At 35.6% G+C, this 18,530-nt stretch overlaps 3 protein-coding genes and 1 long non-coding RNA gene across 4 annotated transcripts; all 4 read right to left on the bottom strand.

Annotated features, from left to right (window-relative positions):
* Positions 1-683: 683 nt before the first annotated feature.
* On the bottom strand, positions 684-2,462 carry LOC104877823 (transcription factor MYB93). Its single transcript, XM_059737769.1, has 3 exons — positions 1,979-2,462; positions 1,751-1,880; positions 684-1,644 (listed from the first exon to the last, which is right to left on the bottom strand). The coding sequence occupies exons 1-3, from the start codon at positions 2,109-2,111 to the stop codon at positions 915-917; spliced, it is 993 nt and encodes a 330-aa protein (XP_059593752.1). The 5' UTR covers positions 2,112-2,462; the 3' UTR covers positions 684-914.
* Positions 2,463-3,349: 887 nt separating this feature from the next.
* LOC109121882 (uncharacterized) lies at positions 3,350-11,376 on the bottom strand. The gene is made up of 5 exons (XR_009466216.1): positions 11,209-11,376; positions 9,330-9,422; positions 9,182-9,218; positions 6,337-6,394; positions 3,350-6,217 (listed from the first exon to the last, which is right to left on the bottom strand). It is a non-coding gene; the product is annotated as an uncharacterized LOC109121882 (long non-coding RNA).
* Positions 11,377-13,121: 1,745 nt separating this feature from the next.
* LOC100256205 (tubulin-folding cofactor C) lies at positions 13,122-14,359 on the bottom strand. Its single transcript, XM_002269349.5, has one exon. It carries the CDS (start codon positions 14,257-14,259, stop codon positions 13,204-13,206), a length of 1,056 nt encoding a protein of 351 aa, XP_002269385.2. The 5' UTR covers positions 14,260-14,359; the 3' UTR covers positions 13,122-13,203.
* A 633-nt stretch (positions 14,360-14,992) lies between these two features.
* On the bottom strand, positions 14,993-17,817 carry LOC104877824 (50S ribosomal protein L29, chloroplastic). The gene is made up of 2 exons (NM_001379287.1): positions 17,486-17,817; positions 14,993-15,462 (listed from the first exon to the last, which is right to left on the bottom strand). Exons 1-2 carry the CDS (start codon positions 17,798-17,800, stop codon positions 15,292-15,294), a joined length of 486 nt encoding a protein of 161 aa, NP_001366216.1. The 5' UTR covers positions 17,801-17,817; the 3' UTR covers positions 14,993-15,291.
* Between the last annotated feature and the right edge of the window lie 713 nt (positions 17,818-18,530).

Raw genomic sequence — 18,530 nt, 5'->3', positions numbered from 1 at the left:
TTGTACTGATCACCCACATCCACATTACTGCACTATCAGTTTCAATTGCATGACATTGAATTAATTAATTAAAATCATGCAGTCTTAGGCTGGGACAGGTAGCAGCCATAAATCAATTCAACAGTCAGAATAATATTCTAAAAACCTTGTTTTCTAACAAACTTGGTCCCTCTCTTATCATTGAGAATCCTTTGGACGTCACCCATTTGACACAAATGGCTTTGGTCAACTCTTTCTCAGGCCATGGCCCCCAAATAATTAATTTATTAGGTTTTTCCATTTCAATAAAGGGCTGTTTAGTGATGAACAAGACAGTGAAATGGATTTTGGAGCTAGCTCCATCTCTCAGAGTGGTTGGCTTAGCCAGCCTGATCTTCACTTACCCCCCAATTAAACTATAGATTAATTAATTAGTTAATTAAAACATACCATTTAAAGTACAACTAATAAAGAAAAACTTAAGTTTGCGTGTGAACATCCATACTAATAGGGAGCTTTCCAAATTCAGTAGTTTTGAATCCTTACCTTCATGATCATATTTTATTTATTCAAATTTTCTCCCTCTTTTTTTGTTTTGAAATTTTACCATGCGATTCTTGTTGGAAAAGGGCTGATTGGATTGTTGTTTGGCAAGAAGTGGCAACAAGAAATTCAAATCTAAGTACTGAAACTGAGGGAAAACCTTTGATGAAATGACTGTATATTTAACATGGCACATTATGATATAAACTTACAAAAAAAGGAGTAAGAAAACTGAACCATGGGATGGATTCAGAAACATACAACATAAGGATGAACACATGCATAACCAGGTTAATGAGTATATCGAGGATGATTGTATGAACAATGGAGAGTCTGTCATGCGGTGAAGAGGTTGATGGTGCAACTGCAAACCTTTTCATACGTATTTTAAACTAAGCAATCTCACGAAATATGGGGTCTTCAATGAAGACGCCATCAGGCCAAAACGAAGGAGGGGCCCCTTCATAGCTTGGAGAACTAGATGCGTCTGCTGGGTTGGTGATGGAAGTCTCGGTTGCAGGTAGGGCAGCATGAGAAGACGAAGAAGAAGGAAGCCATGGAGAGTTAAGCAAGGTTTCACCTTGGCTGAACACTGTGAAGTTAGAAGACTGAGCCATGTCCTTGCTTGAAGGTGTTTCGAAGGTGGAAAGGGTTTCCAAACTGGGCAAATGAGAGAAGGGCATGGAATCAAGGCCAGCTCCAAAAGAAGATGGGGTGAGAGTTTCCAACTGGGAAGAATTCAAAACTTGTGTGTCTTTGATTGAAGAGAGTGAACTCAAGAGATTAAATGCTTCCATGTCTGTGATGCCACTGATGCTATTTGAGGCAGTCGCAACTGAAGCTGGAGATTGAAGGAGATACTGCAAGCACTGAAGTCTAGCCATTTGAGCAGCTTCTGCTTGTAGCCTCACAGCATGTTCTTCCCACGACTGGTGCTCCATAAGCTCCTTCAGGTTAACCAGAGCTATGAGGTGCGGCAAGCTTGCAAACATATCAGTTCGAGGCCGGTGAGTCATGGGGTCGAAACCCATCTGAATCAGCTTCTTCTTAAGATGGGTGTTCCAGAAATTCTTGATTTCATTGTCGGTCCGTCCAGGAAGGTGAGAAGCAATTGCTGACCATCTACAATAGGAAAACCAGAAAAAGAAATATGAAAATAATTAATACACATTATTCAATAGAATTAAAATGCTTCCATTAAAGCAATTGATTTTGTTCGAAGAATTACTTGTTGCCAAGGATAGAATGGAGATTCAGAATTGTCTCCTCTTCTTCTCGAGAAAATTTCCCTCTCTTGATATCAGGCCTCAAATAATTAGTCCATCTTAATCTGCAACTCTTCCCACATCTATTAAGACCTGTAAATATAGACAAAATTAAGAACACCCATGCCTTTTGCTAGTGACAGATAGATACCCAAAAAAAAAAAAGGGGGGATTCATTGTGTGAATTGTACCTGCAAGTTTGGGGAGGGCTCTCCAGCTTCCATGGCCTTGTTTCTGGATATATTTGACAAGTTTCTGGTCTTCCTCAGGAGTCCAAGGCCCTTTCTTGAGGCCACTCTCATCACAACAAGGAGATCTTCCCATATTGTTACTCCGTTTTCTATTGATTTAGTTGCTTAGATCCCTCAAATCCAACCAAAACACTAGGTTACTATTTATAGACCCCTTCCCACTTGTCTACCTTGTTTATTCCCAACAAAGTGGTGACCGACGTGCTCGCCTCCCATTTGCTTGCAAACCAACAGGGCCCTTTTCTTCTCCAAAGGACACATTTATCCTTCTCTCTCCCTGTCTCTGAAGTAGTACTCCACCTATAAATTGATTGAGATGACTACTTTTGGAACCACTTCACATGGACAGATGTGGAAAAACATAAAGGAATATAAAATTATTGGTTTCTCGGAATTGTATACTTGACTAGGTATATAATAAGGTATTAATTAATCAATTAATCCACATTAAAACCAACAAAAAAAATATATCAGAAATTAAAGCTCAAGTAAAGTCAGATAACCAGACAGATGGCCTGTTGGCGGTGGAGAGAAGAACCCATTCCATGCACGCAACAGAAAGCTTTCAGTCGTCACTGATTGCATGGGTTTCATTTAATTTACTTACGTATTGATATTAATGCATCATGCATGGGTCCTCTTTCTGAAATTTCTGACCAGCTTACGCATATACTGGCTCTCACAATGAAGTTCAGCTCCACTCTCTCCATTCTAATTCACGTGCCTATCACACTGTGCCACGTGAATACAAGAAGGAAAAATCACTATCCTGCACACGCCAATATTTCTTCCGGGACTGGACATATTGTTTGTAAGGTTATGAAATTTGGAACTGATCGGTTAAGCTAATTTTCTGTTTTCATATTTGCAGTAGCAGCATGTTCATATGATTATCAAAATGATTAGGAAATTATCAGACCAACTTCAAAACCTGTTCTTGGATCTCTGCATGGAAGAGAGTGATGAAATGCAATGCAGCTCATTAGGCGAAGATGGTAGAATTAAATGGGTGATGGTGGTTTATAATTCAGGGGGGATTGTTAATCGAAGATAATACTCGTATGCAAACTTGCCTTAATAAATTGAAGGGTCTCATGAGGTGGATCTCGTGGGAGTAATATTAAAAGTAATGAGTCTCTTTCCTCGTGTGTAGACAGTGATTTCACGCCCCAACCAATCTCATCTCTTATCTAATGTGGTCTTTGTGTGGTTCCTAACTTAATATTTCCGTCCTGGCGTGTGGGTTGTAAGAATTGGGTCGAGAAGATTGATATTTTTCTTCTTAATTTGGGGAAAAATGAGCCATCCATCTCTGAGGAAGAAAACTTAATTGTATTACGATAATAAGGGATATACATATACCTTCCAATAGGCGCAAGGTGTGCCAAGATCCATTGTTTGAACCGAAATTGAAGTTCTGAGGATTACTCCCTTTCAAAACTAATAATTACTGTCAAAATGTTTTGGTTTTCAATGAGCAATCAAAACTTGGGGTAAGATAGAGACATGAAGAGATGTGACCCCCATTTGACCATTGAGGTAGCTGGTTAGAGGAGAAGTTGGTGCAGCAAACGCTCTGAATTTCCTACACAACCTTTGAAACCCAAAGACATTCTTCCAGCTTTTGCCTTGAGAATGCGTCAATGGCATTTGTTGATGCCTGTCTTCATCTCCTTGTCCTATATCATAACTCTGATGCGTCAATGACATTCTTCCAGCTTTTTCACACTGGCCCAACAACAGAGATATTATTCCTGAAGAACTAAGTTTGATACACGAGTTTATCACTTTATTTAATGATGCCATACATGCCAAAACAGATACAGGCCATACATGTCATTCATTTTGCCAAAAAGGGAAGAAGAAAATGTAAAATTCCTTTAAATCTGTTGAGAAAACAAATTGATATAAAACATCAATTTAAAAAAAAGGGCAAAAAAATCAAAGTTTAATTTCTAATGGAAATGTCTTTATTACACACTTCGAAAGATAGAACTAAAGCAGTGGTTAAATTTCTTATGGCAAAAGTAAGCATTTTTCCAGAAAGTTAGCAATTGAAAATACACCCATAAACACCCCCCACCCCATATATGGCCTATAAATCAACAGTATATGATTGGGCAATTTCCCTATACAGTACAGCACAAAATCATCTTGCAAAATCTTTTTATTTTTCCTTCCCCTTTTTCATGGGATAACCACCAAAGGGTGGCCAATAATAAATCAACTGTGGCCTATCTTTGCTTACTAAGCGCGAACCCATTCCTCAACTTAAGCTATGGAGATAGTGCCATCCACTGAGATCCTCAATCACATTTAAGAATGAGTATATAAATATTAAATACTATTATGTACAGTATGTACCTACGCAAATACATTTGCAAAAGGCAGTTAGTACATGTCCTTTTTTTTTTCATTCAAACATGAAATCCAGGATTCGTGTTTACCAAAGAAAGGCCATTATCTTAATTCATAAGCTAGTATCTTTTCAAACCTAAACTCCTATTTAAAGCATCACATCAATGGCCACACTGGGTCAAAGTAACAAGTAACAACAACGACACTCTAGGTTCATAGAAAAACAAATTAAAACCCATATCATCAGGGCCTTCCCCATGAAAGCTTCTGGGAGACTTTCCTTTGAAGAGAGAGAGAGAGAGAGAGAGAGAGAGAGAGAGAGAGAGGGGTGTGGGAAGAAGATTGCTTCTTCAACTAAGGTTCCTTGTCTGGTGGACCACCTTCCCACATCAAAAGAAGCAGGTTTAATTCAATTAAATAACAAGGGTTTTGTGATGTCACCTAAATAGTTTTCTTTTCAATATTTGAAATAAGCGTTTCTTATAGTTTCAGCTAAACAACTGATTTGCTTGCTCTGTTGGGTTTCTACCCAATACATCTAAAACTCAGAGACTTCATATGATTCCAGAGACACGTATGTCCCTTTGTGACTTTCCATTTCCATGCAGAAAGCAGTCCACTACCCTCGAATGAGGTCTGCCTGATCAGCTTTAAATATCAACTAATTGTCACCTTAAATCTACTTGGCCTTTTCAGATTATTTACTTGTAAAGTACTGTTTAATCTTTTCTTCGTTATAACCAAGAAAATGATCATACCTAGCTGTTGAACGTGTTCCCTCTAGTCTGAAACCTTCACTAAAATAAGCCGAATATAGCTTAAACTAGGGAGGTTTGTCTCTTTCTAATATATGAAATAATAGACAATGACAGTTACTCTCCAGTGTCGTTGCGCGCTAGTTTAAACAAATATAAACCAGAACATAGAGGCTAGAGCCCACCAAATATAGTTAATAAGAAATACTTCTCTTACGTAGAGTACACGTGAATCGTATTTGATATAATACATCAAACACATACCAACCTCCCCCTTTTCAACTATCAATAGCCCAACAACCCTAATAGTAACCTCAATATATTGATGTGGGGTTATGAAAATCTATGCTAATTTCATCATATCTTTACCGTTTCAATTGACAACAACATATCAAAAGGGATGGAAGGCGGACCTGGCAACCTATTGGTCTCATCCTAAGTGCCACAGTTGATACCTAAAGAATATTATATGTGTAATTTAAGTTAATGTATAATAAAGAGTAGCTTAAATTTTGATTAATTTCTTAAGAAATGACGTTACGGCAAGGAGTCAAAAATTTCAAATTTCTAATCAAACAATGTTTAAATCTTGTTAATGACTCCACATTTGTATGAGAACCTTGGCGTCTAGCTAATTGTCTCAACTGTTATGCCCAACATTATGGGATTAGGAACATTTTATGAACTATTTAATGAGCAATCATCCATATAATATCATGCAATTTGGCTAAGATGCATGTTTAAATGTACTAAAATATATTGTATCTACATTTGCACTCTACTAAATCATTGATGGCTTGTAGCCATCAACTACTTCGTCTTATTTGTTGGCTTAACTTCCATCGGCAATGACATCACCTTCCCAGCTAAGGACAATGAAAGATGGAGAGATTGACAGTCGACGATACATTTATGATACAAATGATATCAAATGATTCAACTTAAATATACTCACTGACAAAAATCTCATTTGCTAACTGGTCGTGTTCCGGGTTTTAGTCACTTTGGAAATGGCAACTGGGTTGCAGACCACCAAATCTATTACCAACTTGACACATGACATGGGCTGCCAAAAAAACAAAAAACCAATTGCCAAAGTAAATAAATTGGATTTCAATCTACAAATGTTCTAGCATTTGAAAAGATCATCAACAAAAATCCCTCTTTTAAACTGCTTAAACTTACACTAATCCTTCATTCAAGTTTGGAAAATATGTTGCAGAGTACATCAGAAGGATTGATCCTATACCATTATAACAGTCATGATAAGTGTTATAAACATTAATAGACAGCCATTAGTCAAAGTTCATATGGTTACCGATTAATTTCATTTATTTATACCTTAATATCTTCGACACGTCTTCAACACATGCAACGCAAGTAGTCATATAATACAATGTATATATAAAAACACCACAATTATTGTGAGTTCTTATGTAAAACTGGGGTATATTCCAGATTGTTTAGTCCTGCCAAGTTATTTTTTAATCCTTGAAGATTAAAAAATTGCGGAATGCAAACTACCTGCATTAATTCTAACAATCAAAAACCACCCTTGTAGTATTTTAAGCTCAAGGTTGCAAAATTCGACACCGTGTACCCATTTGATATCACTATATATATTACATCTTCATATATAGGGTTTAATTTAGCACTGAAAACAGCCACTGTACTATTTTAAGTTGTGTTACAAAATCATATCTTGTCAGTATATATTATATCTTCATATATAAAGTCTCATGCATATTATATCTGCACCAGCTAACTCCAACCCTGAAAACCATCATCTTAATATTTTGAGCTCATGGTTTCAAAATTTGACCCCTTTGATATACATGATATCTTCATATATAGAAAGCCCAATTTAAAAGTGATTCCAATTCTATTGGTCGAATCTGATGTAATGACAACCAAAGAAATTTTTTATTTACAAAATGACAATATGCACCAACTATATGCAAAGAAAAATCAATTTGATTTTGTGTATGAGTGTAGTATATGTGGCATGTTAACATATCATAGATGATTAGCCATGGGATGTAAGTTGGAAAATTCTAAACTGAGCAAAAGTATTTGGCAATGAATTAATACATGTATCTACATTAAATTCTAGACATAAGCTACTTTACATTGGAAAGAAAAACACCTGAAGGGATTTTAGAACACAGATCTACTAAGATGGTGAATACACATAAATCTGATAATAGAAAACAAAGAATTAAGCAATGGAAGGGAAAATGAAAGAAATAAAAAAACTACTCACACCACCATTGTTTACAATCTTTCAAAGTGAAGAAAGATGGCTTCTAATCCTTTTTTGCTTGTTCATCTCATCAAATATTAACATCTAGCTTTTTTCTTTTTTTTTGGTCATAGAATTTCAACATCAAAATGAATGCAAAATGTGTACAGTTCAATCAAATCAATAGTTTTAATAGTTACTCAAAGGAGGTTTTGACAACCTTAGGGTTTTTTTTCAATGAGTTCCCATGTATGGAAGTTGATCACATTAAGTTAACATTGATGCCCTGCTTGGTCATTTAGACTCCTCCAAGAAACACCTTTGGTTGATATTCAAATAATTATTTCATTGTTTGAATTCATAATTAAGTTCATCTAGTTTTTCATAGAAAAGGGGGGGAAAAAAAAGTCTTTCAAAACATAGTGTGAATCAATTGAAATATATAACCACTTGCTAGATGATTAGGACACAAACCAGAAAAACACCTAGCTACTCTACATCCCTAACAAAAGCCTGGGGAAGGAACAAAGTTTGGTTGGGGGGTTTGGTTAGTGGACCCCATCCTTGAACCAAACTTGATTACAATCCATACTGAGATTCAGACCTGAATAAAGGGAGCCCATCCTGAACCTAACCCGCTGAGAGCCCTTAAATGCAAAAGAGAAGATTATAGACCCTTGAATGCTAAAGAGAAGATTATAGGGTCATATTAGGATTGTCATAGGTGCCAAACCAGTTAAGGGCCTATGGGGTTAGGCCCAAGACCACAATGTGGTGGGCTGCCACCTGTCTTGCTCTATGCAGATCCACTAAGTATGAATTATCAGCTATAGGCTATAGCCAAACTGCCAAAGGAAAAGAACGGAATGACTTTCTGTGTTCTGCTTTTAGCTGAAAGCTAAATCTGAAACCAAAGGTCCAGTTTTTTTAAAAAAATTGATATCGGCCTTATAAAGGTTTTATTAAACATGAAACAACTTTATACGTAAATTAAAATAGAGCTTTGAGAAAAAAACATCATTTTTTTCACTTTCAATCTTTTTAAGTCATAAGCTTTTTGAATAAAATTAACTAAACAGACATTAAAACTCTTATTAAACTTAAAAAAGAGTTTTTGACTTCTTAGAAGTCGATCCAAACAATGCTTTAGTGCTGCATTTCATAAAACATCTGTTTATTCAGAAAAATGCAGGACGAAGCATTTTGAATTCCATCTTCAATTATCCGGAAAACAAGTCTTTGGAGGAATAATTTTGATTAATACATGTTATAACAAAAACACTACTCTACAATCAAGACACAGACAGCATTCATCCAAGCACCTTATATTTTTAGAGCTGGCTCATCAGACATTCCCAAGGTCACTGGAGTGACTCAAAAGCATCAGCTAATCTTTATATGCACAGTTACAGCCACAACCCCCAAATTTCAGGTAAGGCTATGTGCATATGGAGCAGCAATCTTAGAATTGAGATTAGTGTTGATGCAACCAGGCTTAACACCTGATTTTACATCAAAAATTCTTGCAATCAAGCTTATCATCTGTTTGATGTCAAAAGAGATGTCACCAACAAAGGAATGTACACCAGAGAGTGAAAAATAAATAAATAAAAGAGAATATGCTATAAAAATAAAATAAAAATTAAAAAATTAAAAAAAATAAAAAGAAGAGAGGAATAAAAAATTGTACTTTCTTAAATTTGTTGGGCCTTTTAGCATTTTCATTATGAAAACTCATCCTAACCGATAATTGAACTAAATTAAAATACAGAACAAGAGAAAACATACCTTGGGAAATACCATAATCTTGTAAGTTGTCTCTGTTCTGTACAGGTGCAGAAGATAATGAAGGAGATCATTAGGAGGCAGGGAGATTTGAGATGCATACTTTCTAAAGAAGCAACTAACCCACATGTCCCAGAGAGAAAAAGATCACCTCTATTATGGGTCCATTCATGAAGACGAGTTGTTAGGATATTGCGTAAGAGAATCTGATCATTGCTGGGGCAAGCTGAAATGGTTGGACTTGCTAAGAGAGGGTTTGAAAGCAATACACCAACAAGAAAAATATCAGCAAGATGCCTAAACTGTAGCTTCTATACATGACAAGCTTAGAAAGGTAAGATTGATCATTTTAGTTTGAAAGGAGAAAACCAAATTTTGAACAGAATTTATAAGCGAAGCCAGAAGCTGGTTCCAACTTCCAAGCATAATTCACGGACAATGGTCAAAATACGCATATTAGAAAGATAGCTGTTAAGAAGTAATTGAGAGTGAAATCACTATAAAATGTTTCTAAGTGACTAGTGTTAGGCTGGAAGTCAGAAAAGGATTTCAAGGTATGACTTCTGACGGATGGTTAATGACAGAACAGGCTGGTGTTGAAACCCCAACTTTGACAATGATGCAAGAGCAACAAATCACTTAGGATCCAATGAAATCCATAAGTCAAACTTGGACCAAGACATAACATAAAAACTTATTAAACCTACAGGAGAATCTTTGATTTCCACCAACAGTCTAACACAATAAATTAAGGGCAGCAACCCCCAGATTTTCAAACATCGGGTTCTTTTTTCTATTGGGGTAGTGATTGTAGAGCTGGCAAGATTCCCATGAAGTCTACATTGTTAAATTGTCTATCACATCTATTATAATAAACATGATTTCACAATGAACTCCTATGCTGGACAATAAAGTGCTAAAGAGAACTTAAGTCCATTCTCACAACAACACCCTAAAGAATCGAAAGAATTACCAGAATACAACCATGTCTTGATATTGGGAAGGCCCATTGTGTAAGTATTGGGCCTAACCTCAACAAGGATCCAAAATGGCTACACATCTTGTTGGCCACTAGCTTGTAAGAGCAATGCTAACTAGCTTCAAGATGTCAAGGAAACTGGATACTAGCCACCAGATGGAGAAGAACCAAAGAGGGTAGAGGTTTTTAACTTCAATCAGCCTCATATTCAGCAACTCATTAGCATTAAATCCAAGTAGACCAAGCCGATCAGACATGAATCTGACATAGTTATAACAAACACAAGCCTTCTGGGGTCAGTACCTGTTTGAAAGAGGCCTTCAGAATTTAAGGATTAGCAATTTTAGTAGGACTCGCCCAACTAAACTCATCCTGCACTTCTAGCCTCTTAGGCATTTCAATCATTAACTCACCTTTAAAAGACTCCATCTAGTTTATCATTCACATCAAAAAGTGAGTCCAATTAAGGAGCTCTGACATTCTGATGTCAGTAATTTGTTGACCTTTGTGAAATGTCTGTGGAAATTGGTAAGTGCTCTATTCTTCAGGGATAAAGATGAAAGAGCCAAAACAATATTGATATCTTCAGAATGTTTGAGGAATACCTAAGTATCGCTAACTGATGACAGCAAGAGGACCACAGTAGTCATTCACCTCTCTATACTCTATCCACTGATGTTTTTAAGCTTGCCACCAGCAATAGGGTTTCTATATTTTTTCAGACAATAAAGAAAGCGAACACTGAAGGGATGCAATTCTTTGCATGGAGGCAACATGATGATTTAGGATGCTACCATATCCAGCAGTCATGTATCAATTCAAACAGGCAAAATGGTAGCTTGAGGTTTTATCCACCATATCCAGACAACATGGAAGTTAGCTTGGGGTCTGATCAACCATATCCAGACAACATGGAAGTTTATGGTCCTACTGGTCCATATATTAAGGGCATGTGATAGCATAATGCTCTAACAGACAACATATCAAGGAAATCATGTATCAAGGCAAACATAAGTGTTAATTCCAGCCATCTATTGAAGGAACCATTTACCTGGGGAATGTAGTGTTTAAAGGAACTACTATATCTGATTGAGGCCATGCTTTTAGGCAACATAGTAATTTGAGGCAGTACTCGATCAAGTATTGAGGCAATAGTAGTTTAAGCTCCTGTCAAGCCATCTATCAAGGGAACCATATCAAGAAAATGTGTTGGATTAAGGCCCTACCAAGTCATATATGAGAACAATATGTTAGGTTAAGGTTGTAGAAGACCATGTATTGAGGTAAAGTAATATTTTAATGCCCTACTAGATCATAGGTTGGCAAACAAGCATTGAGGTAACAAGGTAATTTTAAGGCCCAAGAAAATATGCTTGGAAACAACATGGTAGTTCAAGGTCCTATTAATAGTACATCAGAGCAACAATGTACTGAGGGATCCATTTGTCTTAGCAAGTTGGCAGCTTAAGGTCATCCCTAGCAAACTATAAATTGATGCAACCAAGTATCAATGCAAAGTAGTAGTTTAAAGCTATACCAAAAACCATATCCGCAAAATAATTATATGTGTGTGTGTGTGTAACAACAATAAGACTAATTGCTCTAGAGGCCTAACTCAAGTGGCAGGGGGGTGGCTTATGGATGGAGTAGGTTTCAGGTCTGTTTCCAAGTGCCAAAACGAGGAAAAAAAATGTTACCTATCAGAAAAAAATTGGAAAAAAAAAAACAGAAGAAGAGGAGGATAAGAAAAGAACTATCTCAAAGTATATGCAGAAACCAATATTAATATAGTACACCAAGTTATATTAGATGAATATAAACCAAAAGGCCCCAATGAAATTGATCTAAAAAAAGGAACATAGTAACTGAAATAATGAAGACGACAATGATATCCTGACCTTGTGTTTGATCAGGAACCAAATACAACTCGGGCTCTCTAAGAGGGAATGACATCCATTTAGACAAATCTTGACTAAAATATTAGAACTATCCCAAAACAAAAACAAGAAAAACTGTAATATCTGTGTGCATGTAACTGAAAATTACATGAACCTCCTCCAAGGATTGATGAAATTACCAGGACCTCTTTCACATCTGAAAAAAGACACAGCCCTTCCCTGAGGTCTGATGAAATAAAAGTGATCTCCCATCCAGAAGCAAATTCTAACACCTTGCTAAAATGCTCCCAATATATTGAACATTTACTGAATCAAATAAGTAGCAAAAAGGACAAATATGAACCCCAAAAGAATGATAAGTTCATCTCTCTCAAAAGTATACATCTCCAAACAACTCTAATGCCTGATCACAAGCATTACACTTTGCCACATTGATGGTTCAGTTTTATAGACTCAAGAAAACATCTCCTAGCTCTAGAGATGTTGTATGCCTCCTAAATTTGCACAAACAGAAACAGTTCATTTCCAAGTTCCAATATATTATGTTATAATGGACTAATGCAATCTGTGTATAACGAATCAACTATCACAACTATTCAGCAATTAAGCAGACTTAAACAGAACTACATGTGACCATTAACTTTCTTGTGCTTGTCATATCAAAGATCAAGATTGCCAAACCTACTAAAGGAAAATGATTCAACACCAAATAAGTTCTCTCATGTTTTCTCCTCCACTAGACTTGGGACCAAAAACTTGTAACTTGTTGCAAAATCATAGGCATTTGAACCATGATTTCTTTCACGGAGATAGTTGGAGAAGCTACCCTGAAGATTTTATAAATATCAACAAGCTCATAAGAAAACTTATCAAGTAGGCATTCTTTTCATCCTCAAAAACATCGTAGTTAAATTTACAATTATTCAATCCATCAAAAAACTAACAGATAGATAAAACCACAAGTCACACATAATACAAAAGGATTGATTGGTCAGGATCATGTTCAAATATAAGGCAAGAACACACAAATGAAACACATCAACCAATCTCAATACAATGAGGAAGGTTACCTAAAAATTTGAATGCCTCAATTTTCATTTAAAAGAATGGATACACTGGGCCTTATCAAACCCACAGTACAAAATGCTCTAACTTTCTTCACTCCTGGTTTCCAAATTTGAAATATTTACAGTACCGATCCTTTCGTTCTCTGGCAAAGCAGACCAGTTTGGAGACTGCACAGCCCTCAACCACCGAAAATCATCCACATTTGCCCAGTTTCCCGTTTCCTCATCAAGACCTGAATCTTTAAGATCTTCCTCAATTCCTTGATAACACAAACAATAGGGCGCAAACCTCACACCATTACTGTCCTCAATTATCGGCCTACTCCGCACCCTGAGATAAAAATCACTCCCTTTGGCATAATGAATCCGAATCTGATGTGACGCCAACACAAAAACGCACCCTTCAACCTCCTCAATCAAAATGGACCCAGAAACTGGACCAGCAAAAACACGACAATTCTTCAAGCGATGGATAAAAATGGTTCGGACGCAACCACTCAACCTCACTTCGCAAGAATCAAGATCCGAAATGGTAAATTCCCCAATATCCGAACCCCTAAAATCTTTAACCAAAAGCTCACCTTCCTTATTCCTAAACCCCGGCGTATCGGGGATCGAAAATACTAGTTTCGGCTGCAAATCAGCATTTCCAAATTCCTTCTCCTCTGGCGCGTTGCTTGGTTCTCTCTTTGTCCCTTTATTGCGAAACGAAAATTTCTTTTTGGGGAGTAACTCGGAATTCAAATTGTCAAGAGTCTGCTTCAATTCAGATACCGATTTGAGAGCGGAGCGGATTTCGTAAGAGGGCAAGTAGTAGGAGTTCTCAGCTACGAGCTTTTCGAGATCGGCAATAGAAGTGGAGATCTGTTGAAGGTCGGATCGGCGTTGGGGATCGCAGGTGAGACGGGCGCCAGCCAGTTGGGACTCAATGGAGCGATTGGAGTCGGAGAACCGGGTTAGGAAAGATTGGGTGGATTCAAAAGAAGGGCCGGAGACGGAGTCGGATTTGCGAGCGAGGGACTGCTGCAAGCGGGTCTGCTGGAGGTTGGAGAGGCGTTCCAGCATTGAAGCGTGCTTTTTTTGGGTGGCTGAGTCTAGGACTTGGTTAGGGTTTTTCGGGTCCTGGTGTTGCTCCATTTGCTGCGACTGTGAGTGGTTTGAAGTGCGCTCGAAACGATGCTCAGAGGGGCAAAAAAAAGTGACAATTGTAATTCGGACCTGGAACCAAAAATTAAGATTTCCTGCTTATAAGTTGGAATGATATAAAATATAAAGGGATGAATATTTTTTTTTAAACTATTTTCTTATAAATTTATTATTTTTTAAAAATTAATTTAAAAAATATATATTCTAAAAATATATTATTTTTAAAAAATAAATTTGACATATTTTTAATTATTTTTTATATACATAATTTTAAAAATATACACTTTTTAAATTTTTAAATAATAATAATAATAATTTACTTTTTTTTTAAAAGGTGTATTTTTTTCCCAATTACTAAATTATATTGAATTTTATTAAGGTTTATAAAATGCATAAAATTTAAATTAGTTTTTTTTTTTTTTTCATATTCAACAAAAATCATTTCAAAAAGATAAAATATTCATATCCTTCTTTTTAATTTTCACATTTCCTTTACGTCTTATGGTGAACTCATATGAACTAAAACTTAATTTTTAAATTCAACTAGATCTAAAACACAATTATCCTAAAAAAAAAAACGACTTCGTATCTTTCATGATCAACTTTGGATTTGCAACATTCCCAAGCCCAACCGTTCAATCGTCGATCAATTATTTTTACCAATTAGAAATGCTAAAAATTAATATAAAAAATTACCGAGCTTAAAATACCAGATTTTTTTTATAAAAAAAATATTATTAAAATAAAACTGTTTAAAAAATAAATACAAAAATACAACACTTTTCACCACTTCTTTTATTTTTTTACATTAAACTCTAAAATGCCATATTTATCTTCCAAGGATAAAATGAAAGGCCAAGGTGGAGTCCTAGGCAACCTCATTTCATTTCAGCTTCAAATTTTCCCAGGAAAGAATTTTACTGCTCAATCATGTGGGACTAATACAGAAAACAAACAACTCTTAAGAAGCTCCAGTAACACCAAGAATATCATTTTCATTCAATAAACACTTGATTTAGCATATCAAGATTTCTCAGCTTCTGCAGCTGCCTCTTCCTCTTGCAATTTCTTCAGGGACGGAGGTGGCCGCACGACAATGCTTTTCTTCCACTGCCGGTCGAGCTTTCTTGACAACCTCTTGTTGATTCCCTCCTCGATCTCCCTTTCCCGTTTGACAGTGAGCATGCGAGCAACCTATTATTGAAGAAAAGCTTTGAATCAAATATGATACCAAAATCAAAGGTCATCGAGGCATAAGTCATATTCAGCAACCCCCACCAAAACACTTATCCTCAGCAAAATCTCAGAGGATTGGCACCATCACCCCACTTGAACGACTACTACCTCCTTTATTTCAAAGTGGCTTTTCAACCATATCATGATTAAAATGCTCTTATTTATATTTACTTATCATCAATACTTGGTCATAAAGTTTTGAAATCCCACTACACCATCCCCTGTTTGGATGACCTTCTTCCATGTTTCCAAGTGGACTGTCATCATTACTTTTCCCATTTTCAGTCTAAAATCTTAAGTAAGAAAACAAAAAAAAAACCACGAATCTACATTAGAATTAGAGAAGGACCATTTTTATTGTCATATTTGCCTTTTTTTTTATGAAAAAAGATTATGAAGCCGAATACCTACAAATTCGATTAAAAGATGAGCCACAATAATCTTTAAAACCAAACTTTGTAACATCTTTAGGAAAATTTGACCACCATACGATTGACTCTATATTACAAATACCTTTCTTAGCTAAACAATTTATTATTCTATTTGTTTCCCGATAAATAGGACAACAATTGTAAATATTTAGATCCTAAATAACTTCCAAATATCCTCCTTTGATAATATAATAGAACTAGGAATATTACTCTTTTTATTATAATAATCTATTACTATTTTTAAGTCACCTTCACTCTCTTGGTTTAAGAACTCATTGTTCTTGGTAGCTAACACGTCATCTCTTAAAGTCATACATTCCACAATGTTGCCTCCTCTTACAAGATTATACAAAAATAACTATATGCTCCTGAATCAAGTTTTCACAATACAAATATTCATTTTTGCCACCAGAAGTTACTAGTCAAACATATTCTAATCAGTAATAATGTCTACAAATATCTTGCTCCTTCCTCAATGTACTTCAGACCAACCCAGCTTCAAAACCACTAAGAGCCATTTGGGATAGCTTCCTTGTTTTTATTTTAGCTAGAAGTTGAAGTTGAAGTCGAAATCGAAATCAAAGTAGTAATTTTAACTAGTAATATTGGTATTGCAAAAGTGTTATCAAACGTGAAAAAACTTATTACATAAACCAAATTAGGGCTTCTACAAGAGCAAAGCAATATTTTTGTGACGTTCATATTAAGCTCTTTCCTAAGCATAAAATCTTTAAACAATCTAACACTCCTAGAAGCAGCTATTGAGCTTCAAAAAGAGAAGTCAATCCAATTGTCAACTACATATATCTTGTGTACATTTCCTCCCACAAAATTCATAGGGAGTTCCAACCACAGAAACAGCTTAACTACACTTTATCTCCCTATTTACAGCTTAATACGTATCCATAATTCTGCATTTGGTTGCACAGAATTGGAATCCCAATTCCGTTCAATCCAAAAATTTTGCTTTTGTTGTGAATTGTTTATACGGATATTAGGCGTCTGGACCTGAATTCTCAATTCCCAGTATACAAATCAACCAGAGAGTGAATTTGAGATCTTGGACCCAATTTCAATGGCTAGAACCCCTTTCTGCAACTAAACTCAACCCATTGTTCTCCATAAAACCCTAACACTGTTTTTTGCAAGGAACTAAAGGGCAGGAAAGGGAAAATTCAGGTCATCTGTCTACTCTTGTTTCCAGGTCCAATAAATTAAAAATCCATCCATAAATGGTATCAAACCCGGACAATTGTTAAAATTTTAGGATTTCAGATAATGAAAAATCTAACATTCAGAATTTTGGTTTCTTTACTTTTCCTGCAATTTCTCAGTAGCCCAACCAACAAAGTACAATCTTTCTCAAGAAGGCAAGACGGATGATATAGTTGAGATATAGAAAGTACCCTCCGGTGAAGTTTCAATTTTCCGATTTCCTAAACATTTTTAGATTTGAAATTTTGCTTTCTTCTCTTTTCACTCATTTTCTTGAACCCTAAACCAACCATAAAAGGAAAAAGAAAAATAAATTAAAGTAGAAGAGACAATACCCTTTTGCGCATTCGGCCAAACTCGCTGGGCTTGAACTCGTTCCTGACCGATTTCTGAAGCCTAAGCATCAAGAGCTCACCCTTGAGATCAACAATTTCTTCGTTGAGCTCTTCTGTGGTTTTGGCCCTGATCTCTTTGAGCTCTTCCTCCCTCTTTGCCATCATGACCACCGATGAAGAAGAAGAAGGGCTTCGGAACGACGGCTTGTAGGGAGTGGGGATTCGGATTCCATTGAAGGAGGATTTGGGAAATGTGGAGGTAGTCTTGGGAGGGATTTTGAGGCTTGAAGGTGAAGCAATGGAAAGGCTAAACATCTCTGTGATTCTCCCTCTTTTTTCTCTCTGCGTTCTCTGCTCAAACCAGTGGAAAATGTGGATAAGGATTTTATTTTCTTTATTTTATTTATTTTCTTTTTCCCTTTTTTTAATATTTTTCACTTTCGGAAATTGGGTCGGGAATTTGGGTATTCGTCATTTGGTATTGCCTTCACAATCTAAGTTTCGGAAAGATTAAAGGCTATGTTTGGTTTTAAAAAGTTTGGGAAAAAATAGAAGAGAAATAAAATAAAGAGAAAAAAAGTAAAAGAAAATTAATTTAAAATTAATAAATTATTCTCCTATCATATTTTTAACTCAATTTAACTTATGTTACATTTTTACATTTTTTTTTCATTTTTTAATACTTTTCAGGAATTAAACATAACCTAAAAAAAAAAATTAATACTTCCTAGAATATCAAAGAAAATGAGTTTCTTTCAATGTTTGGAATTATATTTTTTGTATACTTAAAATCAATTTTTTAGAAATCTTTTTATACTAAAACCCAAAAGCTATATTTAATTCCCTTAAAAGTACTGAGGAAAAAAATGATAAGGAAAATAGTTTTCCTATATTTGGTTTCATTAAAAAAAAATCAAATATGATTAAAATTTGTTAGAAATTTATGGATTTTAAAATTATTTAATTTTTATATGATTGAGAAAAATAAGTCAAATTAGCTTAAAGAATGATATAAAAACAATTTATTGGTTTTGAATCTTTTTTA

Source organism: Vitis vinifera, chromosome 7 (assembly GCF_030704535.1).
Source record: "Vitis vinifera cultivar Pinot Noir 40024 chromosome 7, ASM3070453v1".
Taxonomy (NCBI): domain Eukaryota; kingdom Viridiplantae; phylum Streptophyta; class Magnoliopsida; order Vitales; family Vitaceae; genus Vitis; species Vitis vinifera.
The sequence above is the reverse complement of the archived record's forward strand: the minus strand, read 5'-3'. Positions and strand labels throughout refer to the sequence as shown.

Coding starts and splice junctions, on each gene's coding strand:
- LOC104877823 (XM_059737769.1), bottom strand. CDS start 2,111: ATGGGAAGATCTCCTTGTTGTGATGAGAGTGGCCTCAAGAAAGGGCCT. Junction 1,881..1,978: donor AGCCCTCCCCAAACTTGCAG/GTACAATTCACA, acceptor CTATATTTACAG/GTCTTAATAGATGTGGGAAG. Junction 1,645..1,750: donor CATTCTATCCTTGGCAACAA/GTAATTCTTCGA, acceptor TTCCTATTGTAG/ATGGTCAGCAATTGCTTCTC.
- LOC100256205 (XM_002269349.5), bottom strand. CDS start 14,259: ATGGAGCAACACCAGGACCCGAAAAACCCTAACCAAGTCCTAGACTCA.
- LOC104877824 (NM_001379287.1), bottom strand. CDS start 17,800: ATGTTTAGCCTTTCCATTGCTTCACCTTCAAGCCTCAAAATCCCTCCC. Junction 15,463..17,485: donor TTGGCCGAATGCGCAAAAGG/GTATTGTCTCTT, acceptor CTTCAATAATAG/GTTGCTCGCATGCTCACTGT.